Source organism: Dendrobium catenatum, unplaced genomic scaffold, assembly GCF_001605985.2.
Source record: "Dendrobium catenatum unplaced genomic scaffold, ASM160598v2 fragScaff_scaffold_1523, whole genome shotgun sequence".
NCBI classification, from domain to species: domain Eukaryota; kingdom Viridiplantae; phylum Streptophyta; class Magnoliopsida; order Asparagales; family Orchidaceae; genus Dendrobium; species Dendrobium catenatum.
The window spans coordinates 87,435-100,343 of record NW_021319985.1 but is presented as its reverse complement, the minus strand read 5'-3'; the positions used below and the strand labels follow the sequence as shown (position 1 = coordinate 100,343).

At 36.1% G+C, this 12,909-nt stretch overlaps 1 protein-coding gene and 1 non-coding gene across 5 annotated transcripts; one reads left to right on the top strand and one right to left on the bottom strand.

Moving 5' to 3' along the window:
- Nucleotides 1-395: 395 nt before the first annotated feature.
- Nucleotides 396-9,434, bottom strand: LOC110098858 (uncharacterized protein C227.17c). Of its 4 annotated transcripts, none has more exons than XM_020825797.2 (3): nt 9,034-9,434; nt 3,993-4,097; nt 396-812 (listed from the first exon to the last, which is right to left on the bottom strand). In XM_020825797.2, exons 1-3 carry the CDS (start codon nt 9,127-9,129, stop codon nt 675-677), a joined length of 339 nt encoding a protein of 112 aa, XP_020681456.1. In that variant the 5' UTR covers nt 9,130-9,434; the 3' UTR covers nt 396-674. The 4 variants fall into 4 exon arrangements, with proteins under 4 accessions (XP_020681456.1, XP_020681455.1, XP_028556305.1 ...); XM_020825796.2 differs by having other exon boundaries at nt 3,993-4,111; nt 9,034-9,421; XM_028700472.1 differs by having other exon boundaries at nt 672-1,025; nt 3,993-4,111; nt 9,034-9,427.
- Nucleotides 9,435-9,869: 435 nt separating this feature from the next.
- LOC114581111 lies at nt 9,870-10,025 on the top strand. Its single transcript, XR_003702931.1, has one exon. It is a non-coding gene; the product is annotated as a 5.8S ribosomal RNA (ribosomal RNA).
- Nucleotides 10,026-12,909: the final 2,884 nt, after the last annotated feature.

Here is a 12,909-nt window from a genome sequence, read left to right as displayed (position 1 = left end):
ATCAAATAACTACAGCTAATGAGAAGAATTATGGTGCCAAAAAATATGGATAAATGGAACTGACTTAGGCTTCATTTGGGTCAACTTTCATACGGCTTTCTAAAGCAACTTTATAGTACAAAATTTTAAAATTCAAGAATTTTTTTGAAATTTTTGTACTTAAAAGCTGTTTTAGAAAGCAAGAAAAAAGCCATCCCAAATAAAGCTAGGCTTCATTTGATATAGCTTTTGCCCACTAACTTTTGTTACTTTCAAAAAAAATTTATGCTAGAAAATTGCTTTAGAGAACAGTAAGAAAACGATCTCAAATGATGTCTTAATGGGGTGATTCAATCTTATTTGCAATACCATTAATTCAATAGAAGAGAGAAAACATCAAATCAGTACACAGCAGGTGATGCTCAACTATTTGATTAAATTATCCAAAATCATGGAGTAGTCTTCATGGTTACAAAAATTGAACGAAATAGCAAACCATGTCACTAAAAAAAGAATCAGATAATCTAATTCAAACAGGTTTGGAGCTACAGGTTCTGCTACTGCTAACCAGATTTTTAATAAAAATCTATGAGAACATTTGGGTTACTTTGTAGGAACCTCCAAATACAGATTACAAATCAACAAAGAATGAGTGGAGACAAAATATTCCGATGAGAAAATAAGAAGCATGAAGATTAAGCATCAGGTTTGGGTTTTGTGTCAGATTTGTCAAACAAATGATGATACATACGCCACCAGTTTTCCGAAGCTTCCTCCACGGTCCGATATGTCCATATATGTGACTTCGATTTCTCTCTGGCTTGCAGAATTTTCTGCAAATTTCAAAAGGGAAGATGAAGTTGTAAGGACGAAATATGATAATGGACTACAAAGCCCTACATGGGGTCCTGGTTGGGTACCCATTGGGTACCCATGTTTTACTCGAACAAGCTTCGCCCACCCATGGTGACTATTCCATGCTTTTGAACGCAGTCTGCGATGGACAGATGACCTTGAGGCTTGATGCCCTTTGCTCTGATTACAAACTTTGAAGCCGCTTTGTAAAATTTATTGTAGTCGCGACGTAATTAAGTGTTGCACACTACATAGTGAGGATCGCAATAATATAAGATATATGGTAATTAGCAATGTAAATTGATTTATCCCCCGATATTGAGCACCCACCCATACCCACCCACAAGGTCATTGGGTATGGGCATTGTTTAAAATTGCCCAATATGAGGCTCGCCTTGAGGCCCGCCTCAGCGCAATTCTAGTGAAAAGCGCCTCAAGGCTTACGCCTCTAGTTTTTTTATGAGGCTTGCGCCTCAGCTTGGCTGAGGCCCGCCTCGCCTCGCTAGCGTGAGGCTTACGTCCCACCCTATTTGTATATATATATTTAAAACTAACAGAAATCATGCCTTCATGCACATTCGAGCGCAACGAATTCCTCTCAATTGCCTCTACCTCCAACCCACGGCGCCTTCACCACAACCAACACCATCGTAGTCGTCTCCGATAATCACTTGAAATATGCACACCACTACCCTAAAAATTTTGGAGCATTAATCTCATATTTATGTTGATGAAAATATTTCTAAAAGATGAACATGATTGAAATAAATTAAAAAGAAGCATATTGGGAGGAATATGAGGCTCGCCTTGAGGCCCGCCTCAGCGCAATTCTAGTGAAAAGCGCCTCGAGGCTTACGCCTCTAGCTTTTTTATGAGGCTTGCACCTCAGCTTAGCTGAGGCCCGCCTCGCCTCGCTAGCATATATATATTTAAAACTAACAGAAATCATGCCTTCATGCACATTCGAGCGCAACGAATTCCTCTCAATTGCCTCTACCTCAAACCCACGGCACGGCGCCTTCACCACAACCAACACCATCATAGTCGTATCCGATAATCACTTGAAATATGCACACCACTACCCTAAAAATTTTGGAGCATTAATCTCATATTTATGTTGATGAAAATATTTCTAAAAGATGAACATGATTGAAATAAATTAAAAAGAAGCATATTGGGAGGAATTCAACTCTATTGAATGAGGCAGGGGATGGACTAAGTTGTTATGGTGACAACTCAGATAAATACCACCTCAATGATGATAATGCAGATGATTCCTAAGTTGTTGTCAACTATTTCAACTTTTATTAGGAATTAAATGTAAATGAATAGATAATTGAGAAAGAAGAAATTTGAAATTGAACTTAATGTTATATGATAGTTTTATACAATTTTTTTATTTAATATTGTTTTGCTCTTATAATATTTGGATTTTAATTCTATTTCACGTAATTTATCACTTGTCACTTTATATCTTGTGTAATTTCTTGTTTTATATTATGTTAATTTATTAATTTATAATTCAATAGGAAGCTAATATGTTATTATTTAACATATTATTTAGATATTATATAAAAAATCACTTTTAACATTTATTATCACTTTATGTAATTTTTTTTACGCCTCGCCTCATGAACAAAAAACGCCTCAATACCCAATTACGTAATTTTAAACATTGGGTATGGGTGGGTGTGAGTATGCGTATGGGTAACCAATGCAGCGCTCTAATGGACTACTGGACTGCTACTAAACAATCAATAAAGCGAGTTAGAAAATTAAAGCTCAAACAAGGGAAAAATAGTAACCTGACAACATTTACGCATTTCTATATGCTTAACTATGGCAGAACTGCTAAAAAGGGTCTTTACCCTGCTAAATTATGTACTACATGATAAATGTAGCAAGGAAAGCTCTTGGAATGTGAAACTTTTTTCCATGGGATTTGTTCAAGTATATCACCTGATATGTGATGCAGGGAGGAGACATAGGCTTCATTTGAGATGGTTTTCTTATTGCTTTTTAAATTTTTTTATACTAGAGAGCCGCTTTAAGAAGCAATAAGAAAGTCGTCCAAAACGAAGCCATAATCAGTATGTTTTCAGCTACAGATGATCAACATCAGTAATTAGCAAGAAACTTAATATAATAAAGACTTGTATTGCTTCAAATTAATTGGCCTTCATGCAAAAAGTAAAACCATATAGCATTGAACTGCAATAAGGTCGACAAACAAAAGAACAAATGATACTACTAGCTTTTTGATAGGAAATACTTGAGTTCGCCAAGTAACCCTAAGGGAAATACTTGAGTTCGCAAGCAAATCTAGCAATAATTGGAAAAAAGAGAGCAAGAAATATACTGATTTCAGAGAGAAAACAGCAAAAATGATGCAGGAATTTCAGAATATTGGAGAGAAACACAAGGAAAACTTCTTCCATTCAATCCTCGAAAAAAAAAAATACAAGGTATAAGTTTCTTCAATTCAAGAGAAAGAAACAACTCTCAGATTCTCTAGCAAAATCTAGAGCCCAAAAGCACACACTGTAGATCTCAAATTATACTTCAAATTCAAGATGAAAAACAAACCCTAACTGAAAAGACTAATTAAAGCCAAAGGACTCCTACAACAAAACCAAATAGTCCTTAATTCAAACTTTCCCTCCTAAACAACGATTATATTAAGCAATTGGGCCCACTAGGGCATCCACCCCCCTCCCCTTGGTTCCGCCACCTATTGGGCTTGGGCCGCCAGCTGTAGCATTGAACCAATCCAGGTTGGACCGGTTCAGCCGGCCCCTCCTGGGCCTGCCTAACACTTTTCTTACTTCCCACCTCTGTTCTCCATGCATGCAGAAACTCACCTCAGGTAAGTATAGGCAATTAAGTTCTATAACTTCTTGCAAAGAGAAAGGTGAAGTCCTCTGACAACTTAGATTGAAATTTGGCGAACTGAATGCAATTAGAACTAATTAAAACACTCCCCAAAAACATTCCTCAAAATGGAGCACAAGATAAAGTTTGCAAGAAGGAATTGAGTATTGAGAGGCATAAGAAAAAATCTACTAATCATTCATTCTTCCAGCATCGGCAAGGTCACAGGTGCTCACTAACTAATGCCGTTGTAATTATCAACAATGTTTATTCAAATACATTCTCACCTCAACTTCATCTGGTCTTTTTGTTTTCAGAGACAGACAATCGAAAAGCGAGCTCCACTTGCCAGAGCAACTGTCAAAATGCCCATATCTATAGTATTGCTCCATCTGATGAAATGGTGCTGTCCCAGAGGACAGATATTAGTTTCAGCACTACAAGAAAACAATAGGAAAAAGGTAAAGAAGAACAAAACACCTCCAACAAATATTACATATTATAAAATGATGAGAACAATTGAAACCAAATATAAAAGCTTTCTTAGTTTCTTTCAAAGACGAATGCTTCCAATTTCAACACTTTAATAAGAATTCACGTCAGAGTTAATCAAAAGAGTGTTAAACATGATGGTCAACTTTTACTCTTACTGGGAAAAAATATATTTTATGAAGAGAAGGGATGGGAACATTTGAGACTATATCATATTCATTTAGCACATTTTAAACTTCAAATTAATAATCTATTTCTCGCCAGCGGTTCATGTTTCATTTCTTATACTCAAAATGAAAGGCACTAAACTTACCATAATGAACATATACATATATTTTATTTACACCCCTATTTTATAACTTTTTGTGATTTGTTGTTGGGGGATGAGGTGACAGAAGAGCAAGAGGACAAGGGGCTGGAGAAATCATAGCCACTATCAATAATATCCACACAACTTATGTCGTACATCAAATCTCTAAATTCTACATAGGAAAGGAAGATTGTTATTGTCATAGACACAATTACTGTTCATCAAGCCCCCAGTAGTCAATTCTGTTAAATTTCAGGGTAGGCGCATTGCATGTTTTGATCGCATGATGTTGATACATTCGAACTAGCATTTTTTCTTTATTCTATTTAAGAGTTTTTCTGTTGGATTCAAATTTGGCCACGGGTGACACATGACCCTACTAACAAATTTACTAGGTGGAGCAAGAAAATAGGAGGGAGAGTGAGTATGAAGAGCAACTAAGAAGTCAAATATTCTTTGGGAATAGTCAAAATAGTATGAAGTCCCCTAGTATGCCGCTTATCCCCTTATTTATAAGGTTAAAAGGACTCTAGAAAAAAGTAGGCCTAGAAAAAATTAAGAAATAATAGATGATTTGACAAGTATAGACTGCTACAAACTAGTATTGGGGATGAGGAGTAAAACACCACAGAGAAACAAGCAAAAATGTAAAATCAGTCGAAAGTAAAGGTCACCAGGATGTACCATAGAAAACCTCAAAATAGTGAAGAAAACCACGTAGCCACAACACACCAAGAAATCCACTATGAAAATTGAGAGAAAAATGTATAATCTCTCTTCTCTCTCACTCTTTGCTTGCTTCTCTTCTCATATGCAACATTCTCAATGTTTACACATTCAAAATACAAAAGAAAAGTAAGTAAAATAACCCCAAGTGATGCAACCCTCCAGAAAAACGAGAAAGAAAACCGTTCAGTCCGTCTCGTAATGTTGTGGCGCCTGCTTGGGCCATTGCGGCGCTCAAGCCTCTATCTTGCACCTCTACAACGCCATATCTATAGGCTGCTGCAGTGTTCTGCTCTCTATCGTTTAGCTCTGGGTCACTTGAGAACACAACACCGATGTGCTCGGGCACGCAATGCCAGGTGTAGTACGGAAATAAAATTTCACCCAAAGCACTCAAACCCAAGCAGCGAATAAACCCCTCACACCACCCAGTGAACACAACAAGCTTTGAGGTCCAAGACAATAGAACAATCATATTGATCAACACAATCTGATTCCACACATAACAATCTCCCACTTAGAAACAGATTGCAATCAATATTTCTCCCAATCTGCATCATCAGTAATATCACATGTAGTTAGGGGTATCAAGATTTGATACGACTCGAAAACCCGACTCAAACTGGATCCAAAAATTAAGGGTTATGGTCAACCCGTTTGTGAAACAGGACGGATTCAGGTTGACTCGAAAACCGAGGAATGACCCGAATTGATCAAAGATTCTGACACACTGTACACAAAATGCCGAAATCAAAAATCCTAATTCCTGCCCACACTCTGGCACTCGCATCTACCCTGTCTTCCTGTTGTCGCATCCGCGCTAACCACGTCTGCCCGCTGTCTCGTTTGCATTGATCGAGTCTGCCTGCTGTTGCATTTAGTACCTACATCGCCATCACGTTGAGTGCCCGTACTGTTATGAGTGCTCGCCATCGCGTCGAGTCCTGCCATCGCCAGCGTCGTTGTCGTCGACTCATCAAGCAGATAACGCCTCACCCAGCAACCGATCGAGTTGGGTTAACCAGGAAACCCGTGCGGGTCGGGTCCGGGTTGAAAAAGCTCATAAATATGCAAAAATGGGTAGGGTTCGTGTTGGGTCAATTAGTACCTGACCCGTGACCAAATTTTGACATCCCTACCTATAGTGTGGCTCCCCCTGCTCTCATCCTCCATAAAGACAAACTGAAGCCACACATAGCTTCAGTTTATCAACTGTCACCGTCTTCGTCGGCATGTCTACAGGATTCTCAATCGTGTGCATCTTCTTCGAAGATAACTAACCATCTTCTAGAAGCGACCTGATGAAATGATATCGAAGCTGGATGTGCTTCGTCCTAGCATGGAATGCAGCATTATTGGCTAGATATATAGCACTCATGCTGTCACTGTACAAATTCCCATTCATTTGCACTTTGTTAAGTTATGTCAAGAAACTTTGCAACCAAATCATCTCCTTTCTAGCCTAAGTGATAGCCTATGATGCACGACACGGACACGGCGACACAGATATGACACGGACATGGGACACATTAGTTATTAAAAATATAGGACATTGACACGGGTTGTACACGGTATTATAGTTTTTATATTTAAAAAATAGTGTATAAAAATTAAATAAGTATAATTTTTAAAAAATGAAAATAATAAGTCATTTAACTAGAATTTGTGCTTAAAATGATTAGCATTAGGATGTCGAGCGTCAGACGTCGGTGTTGTTTATCAGTCATCAAGAGGAGATGAAAATACCTTCACTGCTAAAAATAAATGAAAATGAGAATATTCGATGATTGGGTATTAAGTGCAGACATTGTTTGGTGTTGTGGATAGGAAATAAGAAATTTAGTTTAAATCCCGCCAAATACAAGAAATTATATTTAAAAAAATTCATAAAATATTTAAGATACGTGTGTCCAATTTGTATTTAATATTTTTAATCGGACATATTTTCGGCGTGTCCGACACGTGTCGGAGGAGTTTCGGACTAGTGTCGTGTCGGATAAGGTGTCAAACACTGCTCGTCTCTTTGGGGAGAAGTGTCGGTGCATCATAGGTGATAGCAATATACTCTACTTCTGTGGTTGAGAGTGCAATAATCTTCTGTGACTTGGAAACCCAACTGACTGCAGTCTTTTCCAAAATGAAGATATAACCTGTTGTGCTCCTCCTCCCATCAAGATCTCCAGCGAGATCATAATCTACATAACCCTGTAGATTAATCTCTTTACCACCAAAGTAAAGAGCTTTATCAACTGATCCTCTCAAGTATATGAGAATCCACTTAACCACCTCTTAATGAAGTTTTCCTAGGTTACTCATAAATCTACTGACAACTCCCATTGCATATGCTATATCAGATCTTGTACAAATAATAGCATATATCAAACTTCCAACTGTTGAAGCATACGGAGTCTTCTTCATCTGTTCTTCCTCTACTTCAGATTTAGGCGATTGTTCCTTGGATGGTTGAAAGTGATTACCCAGGGGAGTGCAAACTAGTTTTGCCTCTCTCATGTTGAATCTCTGAAGCACATTTTCAACATACTATGCATGAGACAATTTTAGTATACCTGCACTGCTATCCCTACTATTCTCATACCAAGAATTTTTTTTTGAACTTAGATCATTCATTTCAAACTCATTTGATAAATGTTCTTTCAGACATCTTATCTTTTTCATATCTAACCTTGCAACCAACATGTCATCCACATACAAAAGAAGAATAATATAACAGTTATCAGAATATTTGAAAAAAAAATTATGGTCTGCCTGGCATTTCGTGTACCCATTATAAAAGAATTAAACATACCAACGTAAATTATCATTTCAAAGAATATCATCACTCCTCATGCCTGTAGTGAAGAATATTTAACAAATATTTTTAGGAAAGCTCTTGACCACTTTGATTCTCCAATATTTGTAACAAGTTATATCTTTATAATATATACACTCAGCTTGAAGGGTAATGTTATCACAGGTTTTTTCATATCGAAAAGTTAGTTAGTAGGATACCCTGTCACTATTAGAGCGTCTCCAGCCGAACTTAAAATGATTGTAAGGCGTTTCTGGCTTGCTCCATTCGAATGCCAAAAAAATCACAAATCGGGTGAGGGTGAACAGTGAGATGCCAACCTGCTAATTTTTTTTAATCCAAAAAATTGATAAATATAAATATATGATTATAAAATATATAAAATAAAGAATGAGAAAAAATATACATAGAATATTCTTTTTTTGTGTTAGCAAATAAAGTTCGGTTGGAGACAAGTTACTACATTTTGATGTTTTACTTTATCTTGAAGGGAAAATTGAGCCTTTCTGTTGGAGATAGCCTTATGAAATATATTCCCTTAATTAAAAATATCCTTAATATCAATTATTTCCTTTTATAATTGTTATAGTTGTCAATATATGGGTACCAATTCTATTAAAAAATAAATCATGTGGTCATCTAGTTAGTGTAAAGCTCTTCTTTTCAACTTTATCTCTACTGAATAGTGAACCAACGCACTATCAATACCTTAAAAATGTTTAGAACAATCCTTACCTTCAACTATAAGAAACCCCTATATTTGAGAAAGTTTTAGAATCAGTATAAAACCACAACCACTCATAAAGCTCAAAACTTTCCAGTACCATCAGTCAAGCTATCTTAAACAATTTGCAACAGTCAAGCAAAATTGCAAATTTTCCAGAAATCACACACAAAATTTGACGTAGAAGGAACAATCAAAACTATAAATGGTAACCAAACTGCTACCTTCTGAAGTACATTCTATAAAAGCGCATGAATAAAAACTTACAATAACAAAACCACAGAGCGTCGAAGTATTTGGTGCAGGAAAGGCGAGATGTCTGCGGTTTCTGGCTGCTGCCGCTTCCTGCGCTGCTGGAATCATCTCCTTCCTTACAATCCATTAATTGGCGAAACAAATAGCGACTTGATCGCCCACGCAGCACCCACAAATCTAGGAAGGATGCAGTCTAAAATCAAATTATGATCGGTGAATCGTCACCGATGAGGAGTAGTAAGGAAATCAATGGATGGTCAAAAGGGAAGAAGGCACAAGAGGGAACGCAGGGCACCGGGTATGCTGCGGGCGGCCTCAAGGTGGCCGATTTCCTGAGCCGGATAACTTCGACGGCGTGAGAGGACAATAGGGTTGTTTACAAAAAAAAAAAAAATCTAACAAAAATTTGAATTTTAGTGATAATTTTGAATAAATTAATTGCATAACCTAAATAAGTAGAAAAGAATCAAAATGAGTTCTTGTATGTATTTGAAGTCACCTAATTAAAAACAAAAAATAATCGTAAAATTATGCGCATACAATTTTAATTTTTTTTCATATTATATCAAATCAAATTAAGAATATCAGCCTAAATTAAAAGAAATTAATTTGAGACGATGATTCATTGTACATCAAATAGGATGACTGATATTTAAAAAATTATAAAATTCAATTATAACTATAATGATATCTTTGTGAAATTAGTTAAGCTTATGTGTATCAACTAGTTAAAAGCAGCTATCTGAGAAGAAATCAAAAGAAATTTTTGTAAGTTTTGGTTGGAATCGATTTACATCCATATCTAAGCCTCTACTAATTTAGGGTTTCACTATGACTTCATTTGACACAACTCTCGGCGATGGATATCTCAGCTCTCGCATCGATGAAGAGCGCAGCGAAATGCAATATGTGGTGCGAATTGCAAAATCCCGCGAACCATCGAGTCTTTGAACGCAAGTTGCGTCCGAGGCCAACCGGCCAAGGGCAAATTCGCCTGGGCGTTAAGCATTTTATCGCTCCATGCCTAGTCTCCCATCGATGGATGTGTTGCAAAGGCTCGGATGTGCACAGTGGCTCATCGTGCCCCTTGGTGCTTTGGGCTGAAGGGCGGGTCATCTTCTCGTTGGCTGCCAACAATAAGAGGTGGATTAAATTAACAGCTTTTTATTACAAAAAATAAATTTTTTTTGTTAAAAAACTACTTTAAGAAAAAATAAAAAGGACGTCCCAAACGAAATTTATATCAATCATTTACTCACTCCACAAACTAGTCATGAAATCATTACACAATATAATCTCTTTGATAGACAAATACAAGCCCATTTTACTACTTAGTCATTTTAAAAGAGAAATATGAGTAGACTTGATGAACTTTTAATTATAATTATAATTAAATCAATATAATATAAAGTTATAGCATATCAAGTATTAAAATTTATGTAAAGAACTTTATGAAAATAATGGAAAGATAATTAAGATCTAATTACATCATTATGGCTTACTTATTAAATATAAATTTAAGCTTGATTAAATATAATTAATAAGAGAATTGTAGGATGAATTTTGTTTCTAAGTTTTGCTAAAATACTAATAAGCTAATTTACATAAATCTAGCTAAAGAAATATCCTGCGTACGTATATAACACTAGAGAATCTCATGCCTGAGTAGCCACTCATTCCTAGCATCTCCTTCACCAGATGCCTCTTAGGCCATCTCGAACCGAAAAACTCATTTTTTCACTCCAAAATACAGTAATACTCCGAAAAATAATAACTCATCCTCAATCGAACTCAATTTTATAATATCAAAAAAGAATATTATGTGTATATTATTTCTCATATTTTATTTTATATTTATTTTTAATCATATATTTATGTTTATCAAATTATCCCATATTTTATTTTATATTTATCATATATTTATATTTATCAATTTTATCATTTATTTATATTTATTTATTTTTAATCATATATTTATATTTATAAAGTATTAATAATAAAAATCTATACTTAAAAAACTAAAATCTATAACCTAATTTTCAGAATTAAAAAAAATAAATTGCACAGGTTAACAATGCAACGCCAATATTGACGCGGCAATGTTCACTCCCGAAATTACACAAGATTTCTAACCTTCGATTGAAGCTTTTGGCAGACGGCATACAGGTGTTTCGCGTTAATAGTACAACTCTTGTTGAAAATCTTTCAATGCGCATAATGGTCTGCATAAAACTCAACAATTCAGCCAGCTTCTCATCCTCCATATCCCACTGTCCTCCCCTCAATCTTATGCCTTCTTTATGGACTAAACCACTTAAGAGTTAGGGAAGGAGTCAGCTATAAGCTTTACACCATAAACCACCCAAGGTCGCCTCTTTTACATAAAAAGTAATCAACACCACAAAGAGAATACATAGGTTTCGTTTGGGACGGCTTTCTTATTGCTTCTTAAAACAACTTTTAAATACAAAAAATAATTTTTTTAATTAAAAAAACTACTTTAAACACTAAAAAAGCCGTACCAAACGAAGCCCGGTTAATTGTGAAATACACCATATACAAGTGGGCAATCCACACTAAAGGGACAAATTACTCATGCAGCCCCAAATGAATCCTATCCACCATGCAAATATCTGGAATGGACGATCCAATCCACTTGCATAAATCCCAATGGCTATTCCAATCCACAAAGCCACACAGGGATACGCAGCATGACACCCATTCTTCACTACTCGGCCATCCACTTATGTTTTTTGACCTACCACCAACTTCTGCTACTCAAAACGCCAGCCAGTCAGACCAACTGGATAACTACTAAGAACTATCAAACCATGCAGCAATCATCGACCCATATAATCAGTAGATTAAGGTTTTGTTTGGGGCGGCATTTTTATTGCTTCTTAAAGCAGCTTTTTAGTACAAAAATTAATTTTTTTCTACTAGAAAGCTGCTTTAAGAAACAGTAAGAAAGCTATCCCAAATGAAGCCTAAGCCTTTGTTTGAAACGGCTTTCTTGTTGTTCTTAAAACTGCTTCAAGAAGTAGCAAAAAAGTCATCCCAAATGAAACCATAGTAGTAAGGCCAAAGAAAGCTTAACACCAACCCGGTCTCTTGATCAGTCATAACCAGTCACCCAGGCCAATTGGCCAAACCATCTAGTACTTGACCAAATCTCTAAAGCTATCTTACCAACTGTCCCATAAACCGGTCCAGTTGATCAACACCATTCCACATCACAATCAATCATAATATTACCTCCACTAAGACCTGACTTGGCCAAAATCAGTCATAACTAGCCTCTAAGGGTTCGCTTGGGGCGGCTTTCTTGTTGCTTCTTAAAACAATTTTTAGTACAAAAATTTTAACTTTTGTATTAGAAAACCACTTTAAGAAGCAGTAAGAAAGCCATCCCAAATAAAGCCTAAATCCCACTTCTGAGTTGGTTCAGGTATTGTCCCAAGCAGATGATTGTGCATCACTTGGGGAATGGGTACTCCTAATTCCTAAATTTGGAAAGAAAAATAGTATTACCAAATAACTAGAAGTCAAGTGTAATCATTAACATGTGATGCTACTTACTTACCAAGAAGCAAAAGTGAAGCATGGAATATAACAGAATGCAAATATTCAAAACAGCTAACCTGTAATTCAACGGCTATTCTGACACTGATAGAGAACCACAAACTTCTAAAGCTGCGAGCAATAACGCATTTGCCTGAAATCTCAAGAACTCATTATAAACTTGCCAAAATGAATACTGCTAAGTCGAACCTCATTGAGTCATAGTTCAAATAATCCAAACATTTTGGCATTTAGCCATTCCAATCTGTTCAACCAATCCAACAGATACGACAAGCTTATTGGCATATAATCATATATATATCACCG